The 27,753-nt window shown below is 32.6% G+C and overlaps 1 protein-coding gene and 1 long non-coding RNA gene across 3 annotated transcripts in view; one reads left to right on the top strand and one right to left on the bottom strand.

Moving 5' to 3' along the window:
- Positions 1–24,555, top strand: part of LOC133569282 (uncharacterized) — a 39,796-nt gene extending 15,241 nt beyond the window's left edge. The window contains exons 4-5 of the long non-coding RNA XR_009809784.1: positions 22,466–22,551; positions 23,302–24,555. This is a non-coding gene — a long non-coding RNA (uncharacterized LOC133569282). The remainder of the gene's footprint in view (positions 1–22,465; positions 22,552–23,301) is intronic.
- The window catches only part of flt1 (fms related receptor tyrosine kinase 1), a 156,115-nt gene that overhangs the window by 16,942 nt on the left and 111,420 nt on the right, over positions 1–27,753 (bottom strand). For both annotated transcript variants that reach the window (XM_061921500.1, XM_061921499.1), the window contains exons 20-23: positions 27,112–27,200; positions 23,513–23,567; positions 23,327–23,427; positions 20,674–20,796 (exon numbers count right to left, since the gene is read on the bottom strand). In XM_061921500.1, coding sequence (XP_061777484.1) covers positions 20,674–20,796; positions 23,327–23,427; positions 23,513–23,567; positions 27,112–27,200 — 368 coding nt within the window. The remainder of the gene's footprint in view (positions 1–20,673; positions 20,797–23,326; positions 23,428–23,512; positions 23,568–27,111; positions 27,201–27,753) is intronic.

Raw genomic sequence — 27,753 nt, 5'->3', positions numbered from 1 at the left:
TACATGTATACTTAGCCATGTATACTTATACACGTTTACATGTATACTTAGTCATGTATACATGTATACTTAGCCATGTATACATGTATACTTAGCCATGTATACATGTATACTTAGCCATGTATACATGTATACTAAGCCATGTATACTTACCCATGTATACATGTATGCTTAGCCATGTATACATAGCCATGTATACATGTATATTTAGCCATGTATACATGTATGCTTAGCCATGTATACTTATCCATGTATACATGTATACTTATACACGTTTACATGTATACTTATACATGTATATTTATGCATGTGTACTTATCCATGTATACACGTATGAGTATACATGTAGACATGGATAAGTAGACATGGATAAGTATACATGTATACGTGTATACATGGATAAGTATACATGGATTAGTATACATGTATAAGTATACTTGTATACATGGACAAGTAACCATGTATATACATGGACAAATAACCATGTACATACATGGACAAGTAACCATGTATACATGGACACTTATCCATGTATAGATGGATACTTATCCATGTATAGATGGATACTTATCCATTTATACATGTATACTAATCAATTTATAAATGTAAAGTTATTCATGTATACTTGTCCATGTATATATGTATACTTATCCATGTATACATGTATACTTATCCATGTATACATGGATACTTATCCATGTATACTTATCCATGTATTCATGTATTTCTATCCATGTATACATGGACAAGTAACCATGTATACATGGACAAGTAACCATGTATAGATGGATACTTATCCATGTATAGATGGATACTTATCCATGTATACATGGATACTTATCCATCTATGCATGGATAAGTATCCATGTATACTTATCCATGTACTCATGTATTTTTACCCATGTATACACGGATAAGTATCCATGTATACATGGTTACTTGTCCATGTATACTTGTACATGTATACTTATACATGTATACTAATCCGTGTATACTTATCGATGGATACACGTATACATGTATACATGGATAAGTATACATGTATACATATATGAGTATACATGTATTAGTATACGTGTATACATGGATAAATATACATGTATACAAGTATACATGTATACATATATGTGTATACATGTATTAGTATACGTGTATACATGGATAAATATACATGTATACAAGTATACATGTATGAGTGTACATATATTAGTGTATGTGTATTCATGGATAAGTATTCATGTATACATGGATAAGTATACATGGTTACTTGTCCATGTATACATGGTTACTTGTCCATGTATACATGGTTACTTGTCCATGTATACATGGTTACTTGTCCATGTATACATGTATACTTATCCATGTATACATGTATACTTATCCATGTATACATGTATACTTATCCATGTATACTTATCCATGTATACATGTATACTTATCCATGTATACATGTATACTTATCCATGTATACATGTATACTTATCCATGTATACTTATCCATGTATACATGGATACTTATCCATGTATACTTATCCATGTATACATGGATACTTATCCATGTATACTTATCCATGTATACATGGAAAAGTATCCATGTATACTTATCCATGTATTTTTACCCATGTATACATGGATACTTATCCATGTATACTAATTCATGTATTCATGTATTTTTATCCATGTATACATGGATAAGTATCCATGGATAAGTATCCATGTATAGATGTATACTTATCTATTTATACATGGATACTTATCCATGTATACATGGATACTTATCCATGTATAGATGGATACTTATCCATGTATACATGGATACTTATCCATCTATGCATGGATAAGTATCCATGTATACTTATCCATGTACTCATGTATTTTTACCCATGTATACACGGATAAGTATCCATGTATACATGGTTACTTGTCCATGTATACTTGTCCATGTATACTTGTCCATGTATACTTGTACATGTATACTTATACATGTATACTAATCCGTGTATACTTATCCATGTATACACGTATACATGTATACATGGATAAGTATACATGTATACATATATGAGTATACATGTATTAGTATACGTGTATACATGGATAAATATACATGTATACAAGTATACATGTATACATATATGTGTATACATGTATTAGTATACGTGTATACATGGATAAATATACATGTATACAAGTATACATGTATGAGTGTACATATATTAGTGTATGTGTATTCATGGATAAGTATTCATGTATACATGGATAAGTATACATGGTTACTTGTCCATGTATACATGGTTACTTGTCCATGTATACTTATCCATGTATACATGTATACTTATCCATGTATACATGTATACTTATCCATGTATACATATATACTTATCCATGTATACATGTATACTTATCCATGTATACTTATCCATGTATACTTATCCATGTATACATGGATACTTATCCATGTATACTTATCCATGTATACTTATCCATGTATACATGGAAAAGTATCCATGTATACTTATCCATGTATTTTTACCCATGTATACATGGATACTTATCCATGTATACTAATTCATGTATTCATGTATTTTTATCCATGTATACATGGATAAGTATCCATGGATAAGTATCCATGTATAGATGTATACTTATCTATTTATACATGGATACTTATCCATGTATACATGGATACTTATCCATGTATACATGGATACTTATCCATGGATACATGGATACTTATCCATGTATACTTATCCATGTATTCATGTATTTTTATCCATGTATTCATGTATTTTTATCCATGTATACATGGACAAGTAGCCATGTATAGATGGATACTTATCCATGTATACATGGATACTTATCCATGTATAGATGGATACTTATCCATGTATAGATGGATACTTATCCATGTATAGATGGATACTTATCCATGTATAGATAGATACTTATCCATCTATACATGGATACTTATCCATGTATACATGGATACTTATCCATGTATACATGGATACTTATCCATGTATACATGGATACGTATCCATGTATACATGGATACGTATCCATGTATACATGGATACGTATCCATGTATACATGGATACGTATCCATGTATACATGGATACTTATCCATGTATACTTATCCATGTATACATGGATAAGTATCCATGTATAGATGTATACTTATCTATTTATACATGGATACTTATCCATGGATACTTATCCATGTATACATGGATACTTATCCATGTATACATGGATACTTGTCCATGTATACATGTATACTTGTCCATGTATACATGTATACTTATCCATGTAAACTTATACATGTATACTTATCCATGTATACATGTATACTTATCCATGTATACGTGTATACTTATCCATGTATACGTGTATACTTATCCATGTATACGTGTATACTTATCCATGTATACGTGTATACTTATCCATGTATACGTGTATACTTATCCATGTATACATGTCCATGTATACATGGATACTTATCCATGTATTTTTATCCATGTATACATGGAAAAGTATCCATGTATACTTATCCATGTAATTTTACCCATGTATACATGGATAATCATCCATGTATACATGGATACTTATCCATGTATACTAATCCATGTATTCATGTATTTTTATCCATGTATACATGGATACTTATCCATGTATACTAATTCATGTATTCATGTATTTTTATCCATGTATACATGGATAAGTATCCATGGATAAGTATCCATGTATAGATGTATACTTATCTATTTATACATGGATACTTATCCATGTATACATGGATACTTATCCATGTATACATGGATACTTATCCATGGATACATGGATACTTATCCATGTATACTTATCCATGTATTCATGTATTTTTATCCATGTATTCATGTATTTTTATCCATGTATACATGGACAAGTAGCCATGTATAGATGGATACTTATCCATGTATACATGGATACTTATCCATGTATAGATGGATACTTATCCATGTATAGATGGATACTTATCCATGTATAGATGGATACTTATCCATGTATAGATAGATACTTATCCATCTATACATGGATACTTATCCATGTATCCATGGATACTTATCCATGGATACATGGATACTTATCCATGGATACATGGATACTTATCCATGGATACATGGATACTTATCCATGGATACATGGATACTTATCCATGTATTCATGGTTACTTATCCATGTATACTTAACCATGTTCTCATGTATTTTTACCCATGTGTACACGGATAAGTATCCATGTATACATGGTTACTTGTCCATGTATACATGTATACTTATCCATGTAAACTTATCCATGTAGTATACTTATCCATGTATACTTAAACATGTATACTTATACATGTATACTAATCCGTGTATACTTATCCATGTATACACGTATACATGTATACATGGATAAGTATACAAGTATACTTGTACATGTATACTTATACATGTATACTTATCCATGTATACACGTATACATGTATACATGGATAAGTATACATGTATACATATATGAGTATACATGTATTAGTATACGAGTATACATGGATAAATATACATGTATACATATATGAGTGTACATATATTAGTGTATGTGTATTCATTGATAAGTATACATGTATACATGGTTACTTGTCCATGTATACATGGTTACTTGTCCATGTATACATGGTTACTTCTCCATGTATACATGTATACTTCTCCATGTATACTTATCCATGTATACATGTATACTTCTCCATGTATACTTATCCATGTATACATGTATACTTATCCATGTATACATGTATACTTATCCATGTATACATGTATACTTATCCATGTATACATGTATACTTATCCATGTATACATGTATACTTATCCATGTATACATGTATACTTATCCATGTATACATGTATACTTATCCATGTATACATGTATACTTATCCATGTATACATGTATACTTATCCATGTATACATGTATACTTATCCATGTACACATGTATTCTTAACCATGTACACATGGATGCTTAACCATGTATACATGGATAAGTATCCATGTATACATGTATACTTATACATGTATACTTATCCATGTACACATGGATACTTATCCATGTACACATGGATACTTATCCATGTACACATGGATACTTATCCATGTACACATGGATACTTATCCATATACACATGGATACTTATCCATATACACATGGATACTTATCCATGTACACATGGATACTTATACATGTATTCTTATACATGTTTACATGTATACTTATACATGTTTACATGTATACTTATCCATGTAGTATACTTATCCATGTATACTAATCCGTGTATACTTATCCATGTATACACGTATACATGGATAAGTATACATGTATACATATATGAGTATACATGTATTAGTATACGAGTATACATGGATAAATATACATGTATACATATATGAGTGTACATATATTAGTGTATGTGTATTCATTGATAAGTATACATGTATACATGGTTACTTGTCCATGTATACATGGTTACTTGTCCATGTATACTTATCCATGTATACATGTATACTTCTCCATGTATACTTATCCATGTATACATGTATACTTATCCATGTATACATGTATACTTATCCATGTATACATGTATACTTATCCATGTATACATGTATACTTATCCATGTATACATGTATACTTATCCATGTATACATGTATGCTTAACCATGTACACATGGATGCTTAACCATGTATACATGGATGCTTAACCATGTATACATGGATAAGTATCCATGTATACATGTATACTTATCCATGTATACATGTATACTTATACATGGATACTTATCCATGTACACATGGATACTTATCCATGTACACATGGATACTTATCCATGTACACATGGATACTTATCCATGTACACATGGATACTTATCCATGTACACATGGATACTTATACATGTATTCTTATACATGTTTACATGTATACTTATACATGTTTACATGTATACTTATACATGTTTACATGTATACTTATCCATGTAGTATACTTATCCATGTATACTAATCCGTGTATACTTATCCATGTATACACGTATACATGGATAAGTATACATGTATACATATATGAGTATACATGTATTAGTATACGAGTATACATGGATAAATATACATGTATACATATATGAGTGTACATATATTAGTGTATGTGTATTCATTGATAAGTATACATGTATACATGGTTACTTGTCCATGTATACATGGTTACTTGTCCATGTATACTTATCCATGTATACATGTATACTTCTCCATGTATACTTATCCATGTATACATGTATACTTATCCATGTATACATGTATACTTATCCATGTATACATGTATACTTATCCATGTATACATGTATACTTATCCATGTATACATGTATACTTATCCATGTATACATGTATACTTATCCATGTATACATGTATACTTAACCATGTACACATGGATGCTTAACCATGTATACATGGATAAGTATCCATGTATACATGTATACTTATCCATGTATACATGTATACTTATCCATGTATACATGTATACTTATACATGTACACATGGATACTTATACATGTACACATGGATACTTATCCATGTACACATGGATACTTATCCATGTACACATGGATACTTATCCATGTACACATGGATACTTATCCATGTACACATGGATACTTATCCATGTACACATGGATACTTATCCATGTACACATGGATACTTATCCATGTACACATGGATACTTATCCATGTACACATGGATACTTATCCATGGATACTTATCCATGTATTCATGTATTTTTACCCATGTATACATGGAAAAGTATCCATGTATACATGGATACTTATCCATGGATACTTATCCATGTATTCATGTATTTTTACCCATGTATACATGGAAAAGTAACCATGTATACATGGATACTTATCCTTGTATACATGGATACCTATCTATGTATACTTATCCATGTATTCATGTATTTTTACCTATGTATACATGGATACTCATCCATGTATACATGGATAAGTATCCATGTATACTTATCCATGTATACATGGATACTTTTCCATGTATACTTGTATACTTATTCATGTATACGTATCCATATATACATGGATACTTATCCATGTATACTTATCCATGTATACATGTATACTTATCCATGTATACATGGATACTTGTCCATGTATACATGGTTACTTGTCCATGTATACATATCCATGTAAACATGGATCCTTATCCATGTATTCATGTATTTTTACCCATGTATACATGGAAAAGTATCCATGTATACATGGATATTTATCCATGTATACATGGAAAAGTATCCATGTATACATGGATATTTATCCATGTATACATGGATACTTATCCATGGATACTTATCCATGTATTCATGTATTTTTACCCATGTATACATGGAAAAGTATCCATGTATACATGGATAAGTATCCATGTATACATGGACAAGTAACCATGTATACATGGACAAGTAACCATGTATACATGGATACTTATCCTTGTATACATGGATACTTATCCATGGATACTTATTCATGTATTTTTACCCATGTATACATGGAAAAGTATCCATGTATACATTGATAAGTACCCATGTATACATGGACAAGTAACCATGTATACATGTATACTTATCCATGTATTCATGTATTTTTACCTATGTATACATGGATACTCATCCATGTATACATGGATACTCATCCATGTATACATGGATACTCATCCATGTATACATGGATACTCATCCATGTATACATGGATACTCATCCATGTATACATGGATAAGTATCCATGTATATTTATCCATGTATACATGGATACTCATCCATGTATACATGGATAAGTATCCATGTATATTTATCCATGTATACATGGATACTCATCCATGTATACATGGATAAGTATCCATGTATACTTATCCATGTATACATGGATACTCATCCATGTATACTTGTATACTTATCCATGTATACTTATTCATGTATACGTATCCATGTATACATGGATACTTATCCATGTATACATGGTTACTTGTCCATGTATACATATCCATGTAAACATGGATCCTTATCCATGTATTCATGTATTTTTACCCATGTATACATGGAAAAGTATCCATGTATACATGGATACTTCTCCATGGATACTTATCCATGTATTCATGTATTTTTACCCATGTATACATGGAAAAGTATCCATGTATACATGGAAAAGTATCCATGTATACATGGACAAGTAACCATGTATACATGGACAAGTAACCATGTATACATGGACAAGTAACCATGTATACATGGACAAGTAACCATGTATACATGTATACTTATCCTTGTATACATGGATACTTATCCATGGATACTTATCCATGTATTCATGTATTTTTACCCATGTATACATGGAAAAGTATCCATGTATACATGGAAAAGTATCCATGTATACATGGATAAGTATCCATGTATACATGGATAAGTATCCATGTATACATGGACAAGTAACCATGTATACATGGATACTCATCCTTGTATACATAGATACTTTTCCATGTATACTTGTCCATGCACACATGGACAAGTAACCATGCATACATGGATACTTGTCCATTTATACATGGATACTTGTCCATGTATACATGGACGAGTATCCATGTATACATGGACAAGTATCCATGTATACATGGTTACTTGTCCATGTGTACATGGATACTTATCCATGTGTACATGGATACTTATCCATGTCAACTTATCCATGTATTTTTATCAATGTATACATGGATAAGTAACCGTGTATACATGGATAAGTAGCCATGTATACATGGACAAGTAACCATGGATAAGTATCCATGTATACGTACATGGTTACTTGTCCATGTATGCATGGTTACTTGTCCATGTATACATATCCATGTATACATGGATCAAAATACATGGATAAGTATCCATGTATACGTATCCATGTATTCATGTAGTTTTACCCATGTATACATGGATAAGTATCCATGTATACATGGACAAGTAACCATTTATACATGGATACTTATCCATGTATACATGGATAAGTATACATGGATAAGTATCCATGTATACATGGATACTTATCCATGTATACATGTATACATGGATACTTATCCATGTATACATGGATACTTATCCATGTATACATGTATACATGGATACTTATCCATGTATACATCTATACTTATCCATGTATACATGGATAAGTATCCATGTATGCATGGATACTTATCCATGTATACATGGATAAGTATACATGGATAAGTATCCATGTATACATGGATACTTATCCATGTATACATGTATACATGGATACTTATCCATGTATACATCTATACTTATCCATGTATACATGGATACTTATCCATGTATACATGTATACATGGATACTTATCCATGTATACATCTATACTTATCCATGTATACATGGATAAGTATCCATGTATGCATGGTTACTTGTCCATGTATACATGGATACTTATCCATGTATACATGGGTAAAAATACATGGATACTTATCCATGTATACATGGATACTTATCCATGTTTACATGGATAAGTATCCATGTATACATGGACAAGTAACCATGTATACTTATCCATGTATTCATGTATTTTCACCCATGTATACTTGGACAAGTAACCATGTATACATGGACAAGTAACCATGTATACATGGATACTTGTCCATGTATACATGTATACTTATCCATGTAAACTTATCCATGTATACATGTATACTTATCCATGTATACATGTATACTTATCCATGTATACATGTATACTTATACATGTATACTTATCCATGTATACATGTATACTTGTACATGTATACTTATCCATGTATACATGTATACTTATCCATGTATACGTGTATACTTATCCATGTATACGTGTATACTTATCCATGTATACGTGTATACTTATCCATGTATACATGTCCATGTATACATGGATACTTATCAATGTATTTTTATCCATGTATACATGGAAAAGTATCCATGTATACTTATCCATGTAATTTTACCCATGTATACATGGATACTCATCCATGTATACATGGATACTTATCCATGTATACTAATCCATGTATTCATGTATTTTTATCCATGTATACATGGATAAGTATCCATGTATAGATGGATACTTATCCATGTTTACATGGATAAGTATCCATGTATACATGGACAAGTAACCATGTATACTTATCCATGTATTCATGTATTTTTACCCATGTATACTTGGACAAGTAACCATGTATACATGGAAAAGTAACCATGTATACATGGATACTTGTCCATGTATACATGTATACTTATCCATGTAAACTCATCCATGTATACATGGATACTTATCCATGTATACTAATCCATGTATTCATGTATTTTTATCCATGTATACATGGATAAGTATCCATGTATAGATGGATACTTATCCATGTTTACATGGATAAGTATCCATGTATACATGGACAAGTAACCATGTATACTTATCCATGTATTCATGTATTTTTACCCATGTATACTTGGACAAGTAACCATGTATACATGGACAAGTAACCATGTATACATGGATACTTATCCATGTATACATGTATACTTATCCATGTATACATGTATACTTATACATGTATACTTATCCATGTATACGTGTATACTTATCCATGTATACGTGTATACTTATCCATGTATACGTGTATACTTATCCATGTATACATGGATACTTATCAATGTATTTTTATCCATGTATACATGGAAAAGTATCCATGTATACTTATCCATGTAATTTTACCCATGTATACATGGATACTCATCCATGTATACATGGATACTTATCCATGTATACTAATCCATGTATTCATGTATTTTTATCCATGTATACATGGATAAGTATCCATGTATAGATGTATACTTATATATTTATACATGGATACTTATCCTTGTATCCATGGATACTTATCCATGGATACATGGATACTTATCCATGGATACATGTATACTTATCCATGTATACATGGTTACTTATCCATGTATACTTAACCATGTACTCATGTATTTTTACCCATGTGTACACGGATAAGTATCCATGTATACATGGTTACTTGTCCATGTATACATGTATACTTATCCATGTAAACTTATCCATGTAGTATACTTAAACATGTATACTTGTACATGTATACTTGTACATGTATACTTGTACATGTATACTTATACATGTATACTAATCCGTGTATACTTATCCATGTATACACGTATACATGTATAAGTATACATGTATACTTGTACATGTATACTTATACATGTATACTAATCCGTGTATACTTATCCATGTATACACGTATACATGGATAAGTATACATGTATACCTATATGAGTATACATGTATTAGTATACGAGTATACATGGATAAATATACATGTATACATATATGAGTGTACATATATTAGTGTATGTGTATTCATTGATAAGTATACATGTATACATGGTTACTTGTCCATGTATACATGGTTACTTCTCCATGTATACATGGTTACTTGTCCATGTATACATGGTTACTTCTCCATGTATACTTATCCATGTATACATGGATGAGTATCCATGTATACATAGGTAAAAATACATGAATACATGAATAAGTATACATAGATAGGTATCCATGTATACAAGGATAAGTATCCATGTATACATGGTTACTTTTCCATGTATACATGGGTAAAAATACATGAATACATGGATAAGTATCCATGTATTTTTACCCATGTATACATGGATAAGTAACCATGTATACATGGATACTTATCCATGTATTCATGTATTTTTACCCATGTATACATGGAAAAGTAACCATGTATACATGGATACTTATCCTTGTATACATGGATACCTATCTATGTATACTTATCCATGTATTCATGTATTTTTACCTATGTATACATGGATACTCATCCATGTATACATGGATAAGTATCCATGTATACTTATCCATGTATACATGGATAAGTATACATGGATACATGTATACATGGATAAGTATACATGGATAAGTATACATGGAGAAGTATACATGGAGAAGTATACATGTATACATGGATAAGTATACATGGAGAAGTAACCATGTATACATGGACAAGTAACCATGTATACATGGACAAGTAACCATGTATACATGTATACTTATCAATGAATACACATACACTAATATATGTACACTCATATATGTATACATGTATATTTATCCATGTATACTCGTATACTAATACATGTATACTCATATATGTATACATGTATACTTATCCATGTATACGTGTATACATGGATAAGTATACACGGATTAGTATACATGTATAAGTATACATGTACAAGTATACATGTATACTTATACATGTATACGTGTATACATGGATAAGTATACATGTATACTTATACATGTATACGTGTATACATGGATAAGTATACACGGATTAGTATACATGTATAAGTATACATGTACAAGTATACATGTACAAGTATACATTTTTAAGTATACATGGATAAGTTTACATGGATAAGTATACATGTATACATGGACAAGTAACCATGTATACATGGATACTTATCCGTGTACACATGGGTAAAAATACATGAGTACATGGTTAAGTATACATGGATAAGTAACCATGAATACATGGATAAGTATCCATGTATACATGGATAAGTATCCATGTAACCATGGATAAGTATCCATGTATCCATGGATAAGTATCCATGGATACAAGGATAAGTATCCATGTATAAATATATAAGTATACATCTATACATGGATACTTATCCATGTATACATGGATAAAAATACATGAATACATGGATTAGTATACATGGATAAGTATCCATGTATACATGGATGAGTATCCATGTATACATGGGTAAAATTACATGGATAAGTATACATGGATACTTTTCCATGTATACATGGATAAAAATACATTGATAAGTATCCATGTATACATGGACATGTATACATGGATAAGTATACACGTATACATGGATAAGTATACATGTATACATGGATAAGTATCCATGTATACATGGATAAGTATCCATGTATAATGGATAAGTATCCATGTATACATGGATAAGTATACTTGTATACATTTATAAGTATACATGTATACATGGATAAGTATACATGTATACATGTATAAGTATACATGTACAAGTATACATGTACAAGTATACATTTTTAAGTATACATGGATAAGTTTACATGGATAAGTATACATGTATACATGGACAAGTAACCATGTATACATGGATACTTATCCGTGTACACATGGGTAAAAATACATGAGTACATGGTTAAGTATACATGGATAAGTAACCATGAATACATGGATAAGTATCCATGTATACATGGATAAGTATCCATGTATCCATGGATAAGTATCCATGTATCCATGGATAAGTATCCATGGATACAAGGATAAGTATCCATGTATAAATATATAAGTATACATCTATACATGGATACTTATCCATGTATACATGGATAAAAATACATGAATACATGGATTAGTATACATGGATAAGTATCCATGTATACATGGATGAGTATCCATGTATACATGGGTAAAATTACATGGATAAGTATACATGGATACTTTTCCATGTATACATGGATAAAAATACATTGATAAGTATCCATGTATACATGGACATGTATACATGGATAAGTATACACGTATACATGGATAAGTATACATGTATACATGGATAAGTATCCATGTATAATGGATAAGTATCCATGTATACATGGATAAGTATACTTGTATACATTTATAAGTATACATGTATACATGGATAAGTATACATGTATACATGGATAAGTATACATGTATACATGAATAAGTATACATGGATACAAGGATAAGTATCCATGTATAAATATATAAGTATACATCTATACATGGATACTTATCCATGTATACATGGATAAAAATACATGAATACATGGATTAGTATACATGGATAAGTATCCATGTATACATGGATGAGTATCCATGTATACATGGGTAAAATTACATGGATAAGTATACATGGATACTTTTCCATGTATACATGGATAAAAATACATTGATAAGTATCCATGTATACATGGACATGTATACATGGATAAGTATACACGTATACATGGATAAGTATACATGTATACATGGATAAGTATCCATGTATACATGGATAAGTATCCATGTATAATGGATAAGTATCCATGTATACATGGATAAGTATACTTGTATACATTTATAAGTATACATGTATACATGGATAAGTATACATGTATACATGTATAAGTATACATGTACAAGTATACATGTACAAGTATACATTTTTAAGTATACATGGATAAGTTTACATGGATAAGTATACATGTATACATGGACAAGTAACCATGTATACATGGATACTTATCCGTGTACACATGGGTAAAAATACATGAGTACATGGTTAAGTATACATGGATAAGTAACCATGAATACATGGATAAGTATCCATGTATACATGGATAAGTATCCATGTATCCATGGATAAGTATCCATGTATCCATGGATAAGTATCCATGGATACAAGGATAAGTATCCATGTATAAATATATAAGTATACATCTATACATGGATACTTATCCATGTATACATGGATAAAAATACATGAATACATGGATTAGTATACATGGATAAGTATCCATGTATACATGGATGAGTATCCATGTATACATGGGTAAAATTACATGGATAAGTATACATGGATACTTTTCCATGTATACATGGATAAAAATACATTGATAAGTATCCATGTATACATGGACATGTATACATGGATAAGTATACACGTATACATGGATAAGTATACATGTATACATGGATAAGTATCCATGTATAATGGATAAGTATCCATGTATACATGGATAAGTATACTTGTATACATTTATAAGTATACATGTATACATGGATAAGTATACATGTATACATGGATAAGTATACATGTATACATGAATAAGTATACATGGATACAAGGATAAGTATCCATGTATAAATATATAAGTATACATCTATACATGGATACTTATCCATGTATACATGGATAAAAATACATGAATACATGGATTAGTATACATGAATAAGTATACATGGATACAAGGATAAGTATCCATGTATAAATATATAAGTATACATCTATACATGGATACTTTTCCATGTATACATGGATAAAAATACATTGATAAGTATCCATGTATACATGGACATGTATACATGGATAAGTATACACGTATACATGGATAAGTATACATGTATACATGGATAAGTATCCATGTATACATGGATAAGTATCCATGTATACATGGATAAGTATCCATGTATAATGGATAAGTATCCATGTATACATGGATAAGTATACATGTATACATTTATAAGTATACATGTATACATGGATAAGTATACATGGATAAGTATACATGTATACATGAATAAGTATACATGATAAGTATCCATGTATAAGTATCCATGTTTACATGGATAAGTATACATGTATACATGGATAAGTATACATGGATAAGTATACATGTATACATGGATAAGTATACATGAATACATGGATAAGTATACAGGTATACTTGTATACATGGATAAGTATACTTGTATACATGGATAGGTATACTTGTATACATGGATAAGTATACATGTATTAGTATATAAGTATACATGGATAAGTAACCATGTATACATGCATACGTATACATGGATAAGTATACATGTATATGTATACATGGATACGTATACATGGATAAGTATACATGTATAAGTATACATGTATAAGTATACTTGTATACATGGATAAGTATACTTGTATACATGGATAAGTATACTTGTATACATGGATAAGTATACTTGTATCCATGTATAAGTATCCATGTATACATGGATAAGTATACATGTATAAGTATACATGTATACATGGATACGTATACATGGATACGTATACATGTATACATGGATACATGGACAAGTAACCATGTATACATGGATACGTATACATGGATAAGTATACATGTATACATGGATAAGTATACATGGATACGTATACATGGATAAGTATACATGGATACGTATACATGGATAAGTATACATGGATACGTATACATGGATAAGTATACATGGATACGTATACATGTATAAGTATACATGTATACGTATACATGGATAGGTATACTTGTATACGTGGATAAGTATACATGTATACATGGATAAGTATACATGGATACGTATACATGGATAAGTATACATGTATACATGGATACGTATACATGTATGCATGGATAAATATACATGGATACATGGACAAGTAACCATGTATACATGGATACGTATACATGGATAAGTATCCATGTAGGCATGGATAAGTATACTTGTATCCATGTATAAGTATCCATGTATACATGGATACTTATACATGCATACATGTATAAGTATACATGTATACATGGATAGGTATACATGGATACGTATACATGGATAAGTATACATGTATACATGGATACGTATACATGGATACATGGACAAGTAACCATGTATACATGGATACGTATACATGGATAAGTATACATGGATAAGTATACATGTATAAGTATACATGGATACGTATACATGGATAAGTATACATGGATACTTGTATACATGGATAAGTATACATGTATACATGGATAAGTATACTTGTATACATGGATAAGTATACATGTATCCATGGATAAGTATACATGTATACATGGATAAGTATACTTGTATACATGGATAAGTATACTTGTATACATGGATAAGTATACATGTATCCATGGATAAGTATCCATGTATACATGGTTACTTGTCCATGTAAACATGGATACGTATCCATGTATACATGGGTAAAAATACATGAATACATGGATAAGTATACATGGATAAGTATCCATGTATACATGGATAAGTATACATGTATACTTGTATACATGGATAAGTATACATGGATGAGTATCCATGTATACATGGATTAGTATCCATTTATACATGGATAAGTATACATGTATACATGGATACGTATACATGGATACGTATACATGGATAAGTATACTTGTATACATGGATAAGTATCCATGTATACATGGTTACTTGTCCATGTAAACATGGATACGTATCCATGTATACATGGGTAAAAATACATGAATACATGGATAAGTATACATGGATAAGTATCCATGTATACATGGATAAGTATACATGTATACTTGTATACATGGATAAGTATACATGGATGAGTATCCATGTATACATGGATTAGTATCCATTTATACATGGATAAGTATACATGTATACATGGATACGTATACATGGATACGTATACATGGATAAGTATACTTGTATACATGGATACGTATACATGGATACATGGACAAGTAACCATGTATACATGGATACGTATACATGGATAAGTATACATGTATACATGGATAAGTATACATGGATACGTATACATGGATAAGTATACATGGATACGTATACATGGATAAGTATACATGGATACGTATACATGTATAAGTATACATGTATACGTATACATGGATAGGTATACTTGTATACGTGGATAAGTATACATGTATACATGGATAAGTATACATGGATACGTATACATGGATAAGTATACATGTATACATGGATACGTATACATGTATGCATGGATAAATATACATGGATACATGGACAAGTAACCATGTATACATGGATACGTATACATGGATAAGTATACATGGATAAGTATCCATGTAGGCATGGATAAGTATACTTGTATCCATGTATAAGTATCCATGTATACATGGATACTTATACATGCATACATGTATAAGTATACATGTATACATGGATAGGTATACATGGATACGTATACATGGATAAGTATACATGTATACATGGATACGTATACATGTATACATGGATACATGGACAAGTAACCATGTATACATGGATACGTATACATGGATAAGTATACATGGATAAGTATACATGTATACATGGATAAGTATACATGGATACGTATACATGGATAAGTATACATGGATACTTGTATACATGGATAAGTATACATGTATACATGGATAAGTATACTTGTATACATGGATAAGTATACATGTATCCATGGATAAGTATACATGTATACATGGATAAGTATACTTGTATACATGGATAAGTATACTTGTATACATGGATAAGTATACATGTATCCATGGATAAGTATCCATGTATACATGGTTACTTGTCCATGTAAACATGGATACGTATCCATGTATACATGGGTAAAAATACATGAATACATGGATAAGTATACATGGATAAGTATTCATGTATACATGGATAAGTATACATGTATACTTGTATACATGGATAAGTATACATGGATGAGTATCCATGTATACATGGATTAGTATCCATTTATACATGGATAAGTATACATGTATACATGGATAAGTATACATGTATAGGTATACTTGTATACATGGATAAGTATACTTGTATACATGGATAAGTACACATGTATTAGTATATATGTATACATGGATAAGTATACATGTATACATGGATAAGTACACATGTATACGTGGATAAGTATACATGTATACATGGATAAGTATACATGGATAAGTATACATGTATACATGGATAAGTATACATGTATACATGGATAAGTATACATGTATACATGGATAAGTATACATGTATACATGGATAAGTATACATGTATACAAGGATAAGTATACATGTATACATGGATAAGTATACATGTATACATGGATAAGTATACATGGATAAGTATACATGTATACATGGATAAGTATACATGTATACATGGATAAGTATACATGGATAAGTATACATGGATACGTATACATGTATAAGTATACATGTATACATGGATAGGTATACTTGTATACGTGGATAAGTATACATGTATACATGGATAAGTATACATGGATAAGTATACATGTATACATGGATAAGTATACATGTATACATGGATAAGTATACATGGATAAGTATACATGTATACATTGATAAGTATATATGTATACATGGATAATTATACATGTATACATGGATAAGTATACATGTATACATGGATAAGTATACATGGATAAGAGACTGACAACATTCACACTCACATTCACAAACTAGGGCCAATTTAATGTTGCCAATCAACCTATCCCCAAGTGCATGTCTTTGGAGGTGGGAGGAAGCCGGAGTACCGGAGGGAACCCACGCAGTCACGGGGAGAACATGCAAACTGCACACAGATGTGTATGTGTGTGTATGTATGTATGTATGTATGTATGTATGTATGTATGTATGTATGTATATATATATATATATATATATATATATATATATATATATATATATATATATATATATATATATATATATATATATATATATATATATATATATATATATATATATATATATATATATATATATATATAATATATTGACGTATATATGTCAATAATAATTTTCAACCAATGTGGGTTATTCATAAATCGACTTTTATGTGTAAAAATTTTATCTTGCAAGCATTTGTAGGTTACTATGTTTTATAAAAATACTAAATTTAATTTCTTCTTATCATAAATGCTTTTCCTCAAACTAATGGCACTGTTGGCCGCAACTGACAGAACAGCGCCCCCAACTGTCGACAACATACAGAATACAGGTTTACATGATCCTACATTATGCAATGATTCTACGTCTGGTCATCCCACCTTTACCCACAGACACAAAGATTGTACCCTATTTTTTGGATTATAAGTCGCAGTTTTTTCATAGTTTGGCCAGGGGTGCGACTTATATGTGAAATTATTAACACATTACCTTAAAATATCAAATAATATTATTTAGAAGCGACACAGAGGAAGATTTGATCAGATTTAGTGATTAGGAGTGACAGATTGTTTGGTAAAGGTATAGCATGTTCTATATGTTAGTTATTTGAATGACTCTTACCAAAATATGTTACGTTAACATACCAGGCACGGTCTCAGTTCGTTAATTATGCGTCATATAACGTACACTTATTCAACTTGTTGTTCACTATTCTTTATTTATTTAAAATTGCCTTTCAAATGTCTGTTCTTGCTGTTGGATTTTATCAAATAAATTTCCCCCGAAAATGCGACTTATACTCTGGTGCGACTTATATCTTTTCTTTATTATGCATTTTCGGCCGGTGCAATTTATACTCCGGAGCGATTTATAATCCGAAAAATTCGGTATTGACTGACAAGAGCATTCACTCTGTTTAATTCTGCTTTTAAACAAATGCTCAGGTGCTGGGAGGAATGTACAGAGTGAATCCTCTTGAAATACGAGAGGCGAAGAAGACAAATTCACTAACAGGGACATTTATGGAAAAGAAGAAAAGCTGCGAGCTGTGGAAGTATTCATGTTTAAATAGGAATCCTACTTCATGAACCTTAATTACCACGGTCAGGCCCACAAGCAATTAGATGCGCTCAACGAGAGATTCCTGCAAATGTACTCACATCTCCCTTGCGGACGTAGTCCGGGTCTTTGTAGATGTCTCTGGCCAGTCCAAAGTCACAGATCTTCACCACGTGGTTGTCTGACAGGAGGACATTGCGTGCCGCCAGGTCTCTGTGTATACACTGCAGGCCACGTCAGAAAATAAAGGTCACTCGAATGCAAACCTCTCTTCAAGTCATCACTGTGTCCTTCAGTCGCCAAAACTAATCACTGTATTTTTCGGGCTAGAAGCCACTACTTTTTTCCCACGCTTTGTACCCTGCTGCTAATGAAACGGTGCGGCTAATTCATGGATTTTTATTTTCGCTAAAAAGGCCATTAATGTTTTGTATTCAACAAATATTTTTTAAAGGCCTACTGAAACCCACTACTACCGACCACGCAGTGTGATAGTTTATATATCAATGATGAAATATTAACATTGCAACACATGCCAATACGGCCTTTTTAGTTTACTAAATTGCAATTTTAAATTTCCTGAGAGTTTCTTGTTGAAAACGTCTCTGAATGATGACGTGTACGCGTGACGTCACGGACTGTTAGGAAATATTAGCGCTGCGCACAGCTAAAAGTCGTCTGCTTTAACGGCATAATTACACAGTATTTTGGACATCTGTGTTGCTGAATCTTTTGCTATTTGTTCAATTAATAATGGAGAAGTCAAAGTAGAAAGATGGAGTTGGGAAACTTTAGCCACACAAACACACGGTGATTCCTTGTTTAAAATTCCCGGAGGTGAAGCTTTACTATGGATCAGAGCGGTCAAGCGAACATGGATCCCGACCACTTGTCAACTAGCAGTTTTTGGTGAGAAAATTGTGGTAAAAAGTCGCCACTTACCGGAGAGCAGCTGAGCGTGTGTCGTCGACTTCCATCAGACACTGGCCTCAAGACACCCGTGAACACACCCCTCCGACTATCAGGTACTATTCAACTCACTAAAAAACTAGCAACACAATAGAAAGATAAGGGATTTCCCAGAATTATCCTAGTAAATGTGTCTAAAACATCTGAATCCGTCCCAATGCAATCGCGTAGTTTTTTTAAGTAGATTTTCTTTCTTTTTTTTTTCTAGTCCGTCGCTATCAATATCCTCAAACATGAATCTTTCATCCTCGCTCAAATTAATGGGGAAGTTGTCGTTTTCTCGGTCTGAATAGCTCTTTTTGTTGGAGGATGTGAGGAGCCATCAACGGGTGACATAATCGTCTGCGACTTCCGTTAAAGGCAGGGCTTTTCTGTTAGCGACCAAAAGTTGCGAACTTTATCGTAGATTTTCTCTACTAAATCCTTTCAGCAAAAATATGGCAATATCGCGAAATTATCAAGTATTACACATAGAATGGACCTGCTATCCCTGTTTAAATAATAAAATCTCATTTCAGTAGGCCTTTAACTGACAATTAAAAAGGTGTTAGTTTGTGCTATGGCGCCATCTTTTGGACGAGTTCGCTAACTGCAGCTACAACGAGGTGAAAACGTACTTTGTTTCGTGCCTTAAACCGGAACTATATACCATTTCGTCTACTGTTCGTCCATAGCATTTCTGCTCGAAAGGATTCTTCATCACCCTAGGCAACATTTGTGAGTTTTACAACTAAAACAATTCATACTTACTTAATCGTCTCATGTGTGATGTCTGTAGGAGTGTTTTCATGCATATCGGTACGTGCAATCTTAATGTAAACAAGCTAGCGTTGTTAGCATTAGCAAATATTCTAACAAGATAAGTGTCTGTTAGTATTATTAACTTACAATCACTTTCTTTTTCTATTGTTTCCCTTTCACCAGCTTGCTGGTCCATGACGATGATTTCTGTTTTGTTTTATCAACCGTTTTACTGCCGTGCTACAGACATTGTTTTGAAAACAATTAAGGTATGTAAATAAACATTTACTACATTTTCTATACCGTTGTGTGTGAAGTATGTATTTTTAAAAAAAACTTGGTGCACTTTGTATCCTGGAATGTCCGGTAGCTGCCGGCGTGTGTATTTTGCAAAGTTAAGCGTGGCCATCGGTAACCTCCTGATGTAGTTTATGTATACAAGTCGCTAGTGACATGAGAAGCATGCACTCTAAAATAATACATTTTATCATATTTTATTTTTATTCCTAAAGGCTTAGTGGCCACATGCGAGGACAGCACCTTTTAGCTCTTATTTCCAAAATTGTGTACACTCCTGAATTGGGGTCTTATGGCCATTTATGTGGACACTTATACTGCCATCTGGTGGTGTCAGAAGAGTATAACATACAATGGAATTTGGAGAAAAAAAAGCATAAAAAGAAGAATTAGCATGTCACTAAACATGAAGTACACGGTTGTGTACTTACGGACTAAGGACATCATATCAAAAGATGAGTCTTAGTTTTTATTGTAATTAGGGTCTAATAAGCCCAAATAGCAAAAATAATTAAAAACAAGCATGTAAACAAACAGCTTACAAACGACCAGACACTATATGTTTTTTAGATCATGTGGTCACTGAGCATGTTCCACTTTTTCACGCACTCCTCAGAAAAAGGAGTTTTTACACTTGTTGTGCATGATGACTTTTCAATTATGGCCATATTTCATTTTTGATTATATCATGTTTTATATGATCCTAATCTATATTTTTGCAGAGCACGATGAGATTATTTGTATTACCTTGCGAGAGGCCAGGAACTGCATTCCTCTTGCCACCTGGAAGCTGAAGGAGATGAGGTCCTCCAGAAACAAAGGAGGAGCGTTGGAGGGCCGAATGTCAACTGAAGCAAAAAACACATAAATATTCACATTAATATTGTAAATACACTAAAAATACTTTTTTATGTGACTAGTGTCGTGTCTTACCGTCTTTAAAGAGTAATCTTATCGTTGCAGTCTTTTCTCCATTTATTTGCATCCCCTGAGAGGAAAAAAAAAATATTTACATACGTTTCTTCTACAGAATCCAGTAAGAATCCAGTGAACAGTCACACATTTCCTCTGATTGCACTCATGGAAGAAATTTGATTTCAAGTTTTTGAAAACATTTATTATGTACATTATGACTTTCTATCTTAAATGCTACATTACAATTGTTATTTTACAAAGTAATTAAGGTTACTTGTTAGTAATTAAATTATAAACATAATTACTCATTCATAAATGTATTTAACTATGGAAAATAATGAATGCATTTATGAACGTATTTTTCAAATCCTTTCATTTGGGTTACAAATGGACACTGCGCCTAAATAACCCCTTGCGCCTAGTGTACGTATCAATTGAGGTTGTGCGAAGCAGATTTTCCATAGCGATCACACATAAGAGGTACATGTGCACGGCAGGTTGACGCTTCTTCAATAAATGATGCAAGCAAGCAAAACCAAAACTTTGATGTGTCTTTGAGAATATAGAGCATCAGAAAATGTTTTAGTACAACTTTGGTAAGCTACGATGCCGCACAGCTTAATGGAACACAGAACATTATGTCTACCAAAGTCAGGCGTACTGTGCTTCAACATACGGTATTATTATGAAGTGTGTATAAGGAACCCAAAATGGCACCTATCAGGAAAAATCTTTTTTCATAATATTATGCAAAGCAAACTTTCCTTACTTATTGGTACCTGTATTTGGGATCTGACTAAGTCTTAAAAATTTGCATGCGTCAGCCATTGTCGTTAATAAACTCCTCCTTTTTCTGTATCCTCTTGTAGTCTAACCTACTCAGTGGCCTAGTGGTTAGAGTGTCTGCTCTGAGATCGATAGCTTGTGAGTTCAAACCCCGGCCGAGTCATACCAAAGACTATAAAAATGGGACCCATCACCTCCCTGCTTGATACTCAGCATCAAGGGTTGCAATTGGGGGTTAAATCACCAAAAATGATTCCCGGGCGCAGCCACCGCTGCTGCCCACTGTTCCCCTCCCCTCAACTCCCGAGGAGATCAAGGGTGATGGGTCAAATGCAGAGAATAATTGTGTGACAATCATTGGTACTTTAACTTTAACTTTTAACTTTGTGGGGCATTCATCTTATACGGTTGCCGTTTCTAATACAAAGTAGCGTAGCCTGCTAACTAGTATCCAGGGATGGGAATGAAGATTTACAAAATCAGCTGAAAACTTTTTAATCCTAAAACACCGCTTTGCGGCCGCACGCGAGAGCACCCTGTGCCTGCTAAAAATTTGGAAATCTATGTAAGCTTAGGATGCATTTCCTGCTATTTTGAGTCAAAATCTAACAATATTCTCCTGACCAAAATTTCACATTTATTAGCAAATATTTTCATAAAAATGTATCATGTGATGAAATTTATGTATACAAGTTTACACATATTTTAAATTCTTGCACACTTTTGGATTATAGACAAAAATAGGCCTACAAATGGATTAACCAGAATTCTTCTCCGTAAACTCACTTTACATAGATCCTTTGCCGATTTCGCGTGGTCAAAGAGTGCCACCTTTCCCCGAGATCCATAGTTCACAATGTCCTTGCAATATAAGCACGTCCCGGTTCATCGCACTTTGCAATGAAATCGCTGATCAGTTCGTCTACTTCTACGATATTGTTGTTAATCTTCACCTTCAGTTTGATAGATATATCGAGCCATTCCCAGTTCCACTTGTTTCTCACGCCCTTATCGATATCTTTTGCTAATGAAGCATTCCCATCTTGAATAAGCTTAACCATGTCTGAAACTGTTTTGTCAATAAAGAAACGTGTTAATTGAGAGCTACTGTGTTTTCTTTCCAGATTAGTCGCCGATAACCACAACCAATATAAACAGAATACAAGTTCAGAAACGCTCACAATAATTGAGGATCAGAGACTAGATATTGTCGGCAAACGACGCGGGCAGATGCTATAACGGGCAATGTCATTGGTTGATGTTGTCAGCTGATAGTAGAGCTAGCCAATCTGGTGCCTTCACACATTGGCATCATATTTTTCGCGGGAATTCTCTGCCTTGTACTGATAACTAGGTCAGCGCAGAGCCAAAAACTAAGAGTACCTAACCCTACCTATAATTTTCTCCCCGGATTTATTCACAGAAATGACCCTGGCGGCGCCAAAATCGGCGGAATTCCGCGGATACGCGGAAAATTCCCATCACTGTATATCTCTCAGTAGACTCGTTATGGAAGCGCTAAAAACTACAGATGATGGGGAAAAGACGCTGTCCAGGTAGAGGCAAGTAAAAAGACCTGCCCACTAAATGGCACATCCTGAAGAGACGGTCAGAAAGGGGCTCGAAGATGGTCTGTAAAACGTAATCTATGCAACAACTAACCACCATTACAAGTTATGTAGACCACAAGGAAGTATTTTAAATGTAGGAAAAAAATTCCAATACGACTACTTTGATGAGCCTTATTGTACGAATAATTTGGTACATTTAAAAAAAACTAACTTCAAATATCTGGCATGTGCAGTTGGGAGATGTTCCATGAGAGCAGAGTGTGTGTATGTGTCTCTAAGAGGCGATGCCTATTGCCATTTGACGTGTCAGCAGTATTTTTTGTTTAGCAGTGACAGTTTTCGGGTAGTGAGCGAGGGCAGCTTTGATGACTCTTTTGACTGGATTGTCTTAGCACTCGTAAAAAAAAAAAAAAGACTAAATGTGCTTCCATGGTTGTGGTCTACATGTTCACACATGGGCTATTGTACAACTGCAAGCTTCTCACTTCAATCATTGATTTGTTGTTCCCTGTTCCCTCGTAGTAGTAAGTATGAGTGTACTTACACATTGTTTGCTGTGTGATGTTGCCTCTGCCAATATGATATCACGTTCATTTCAGTGGTGTTGCGTGTTGCTTTCACTTCTAAAAAGTTACTTGCTGTGCTTCTGATTCTGTCTTGTTGACCAATGGTTGTGGTTGTCAATCACATCAAAAGTAGCGTGTAAAGTTACGATAACTGTCTTTTAACATACATAAAAGTAAGGAATTTGACTACTCGTTGCTAGTAAAAGTATGTAACACAGTTTTTCCGAACACTGCACTTCAAGTGGATAAAAGAAGTGAGGTGAGCTAGCAGGTGCTTGTCGCTACCATCTGTCTACAACGCAGCACAGCTACAAGCACGATAATATTACGAAAGTGAAAAAACAAACAGAAAAATGACTTTCATAAAGTGCTTAAAAACAATGAATAATTTCCTAATTTGTATTGTTGTATTAACATGGACTGGAGCAGCACAAGTTCAAACCATGTCATCCAAATTAGGCTTGTTGTGGTTGGTGATGAGAAATCGAAATTTTTCGATCTTTAGCAACTTGTCAGACGACATTTTAGGGAAGTAAACCTGAAGCTTAGGGAGCCAGATAAGAGCTTTAAAGTTAAAAAAAATACAAGATTGCAGAAGTGACTTTTACACTGAATGATTTTGCCATTTTTTTGTCATCAGTGTTGTGCAAGCAGGGATTTCTGCTCGCATGTTTGCGGAAGCGCACTCACTCACCCTGTTGTGCACGTACACCTCCCGTTTGCTCTTCAGGAAGCTGGAGAGGTTTCCATATCGACAGAACTCCACGATGATCATGAGCGGGCCTAAAATACAGAAAGAGTTACACACATACTTGGAATCACAAGTCAAATGTTCTGCATAAGGATAGGACAATCTTACATATTTTTTAATGATAATGAAAAACATGTTTAAGCGTGTTTACTTCCTGTTCTTCCATCGTTAAAATGGTATTCATGTTAGCATTTTAGCCAGGGAGTTTGCTTCTCATCGGTCGGTGACAAGCAGTATCCCCCGTCCGTGAGTTCATCAAAGTGCAGTTATAAATCACCATTTTACAATCATTTAAATGTAAAAAAAAACGGAGCTACGAACTGCGGGGAGATTTTCTGTGGTTTGTCATGGTTCCCTAGTTGTACATGCTTTACATTGGAACATCCATTTTCAAACCTCTCTATTTGCCAACAAATATGTCTCTGTGTACAAACGTTTCATTCATTCCTTCCTGTGCAGCCATGAGTAAGAGTGTTAAAATTGTTTGTATCACAACCATTAGTGTACTCTGAATCACCCAGTTTGCCTTGCAGTCGTGTGCGTGTGGCTGCAGAAGCCACACACAACATATTGCTGGACTGGCAA

Source organism: Nerophis ophidion, linkage group LG15 (assembly GCF_033978795.1).
Source record: "Nerophis ophidion isolate RoL-2023_Sa linkage group LG15, RoL_Noph_v1.0, whole genome shotgun sequence".
Taxonomy (NCBI): domain Eukaryota; kingdom Metazoa; phylum Chordata; class Actinopteri; order Syngnathiformes; family Syngnathidae; genus Nerophis; species Nerophis ophidion.
Note: the sequence above shows the minus strand (reverse complement) of the source record. Positions and strands in the feature narration are given on the sequence as shown.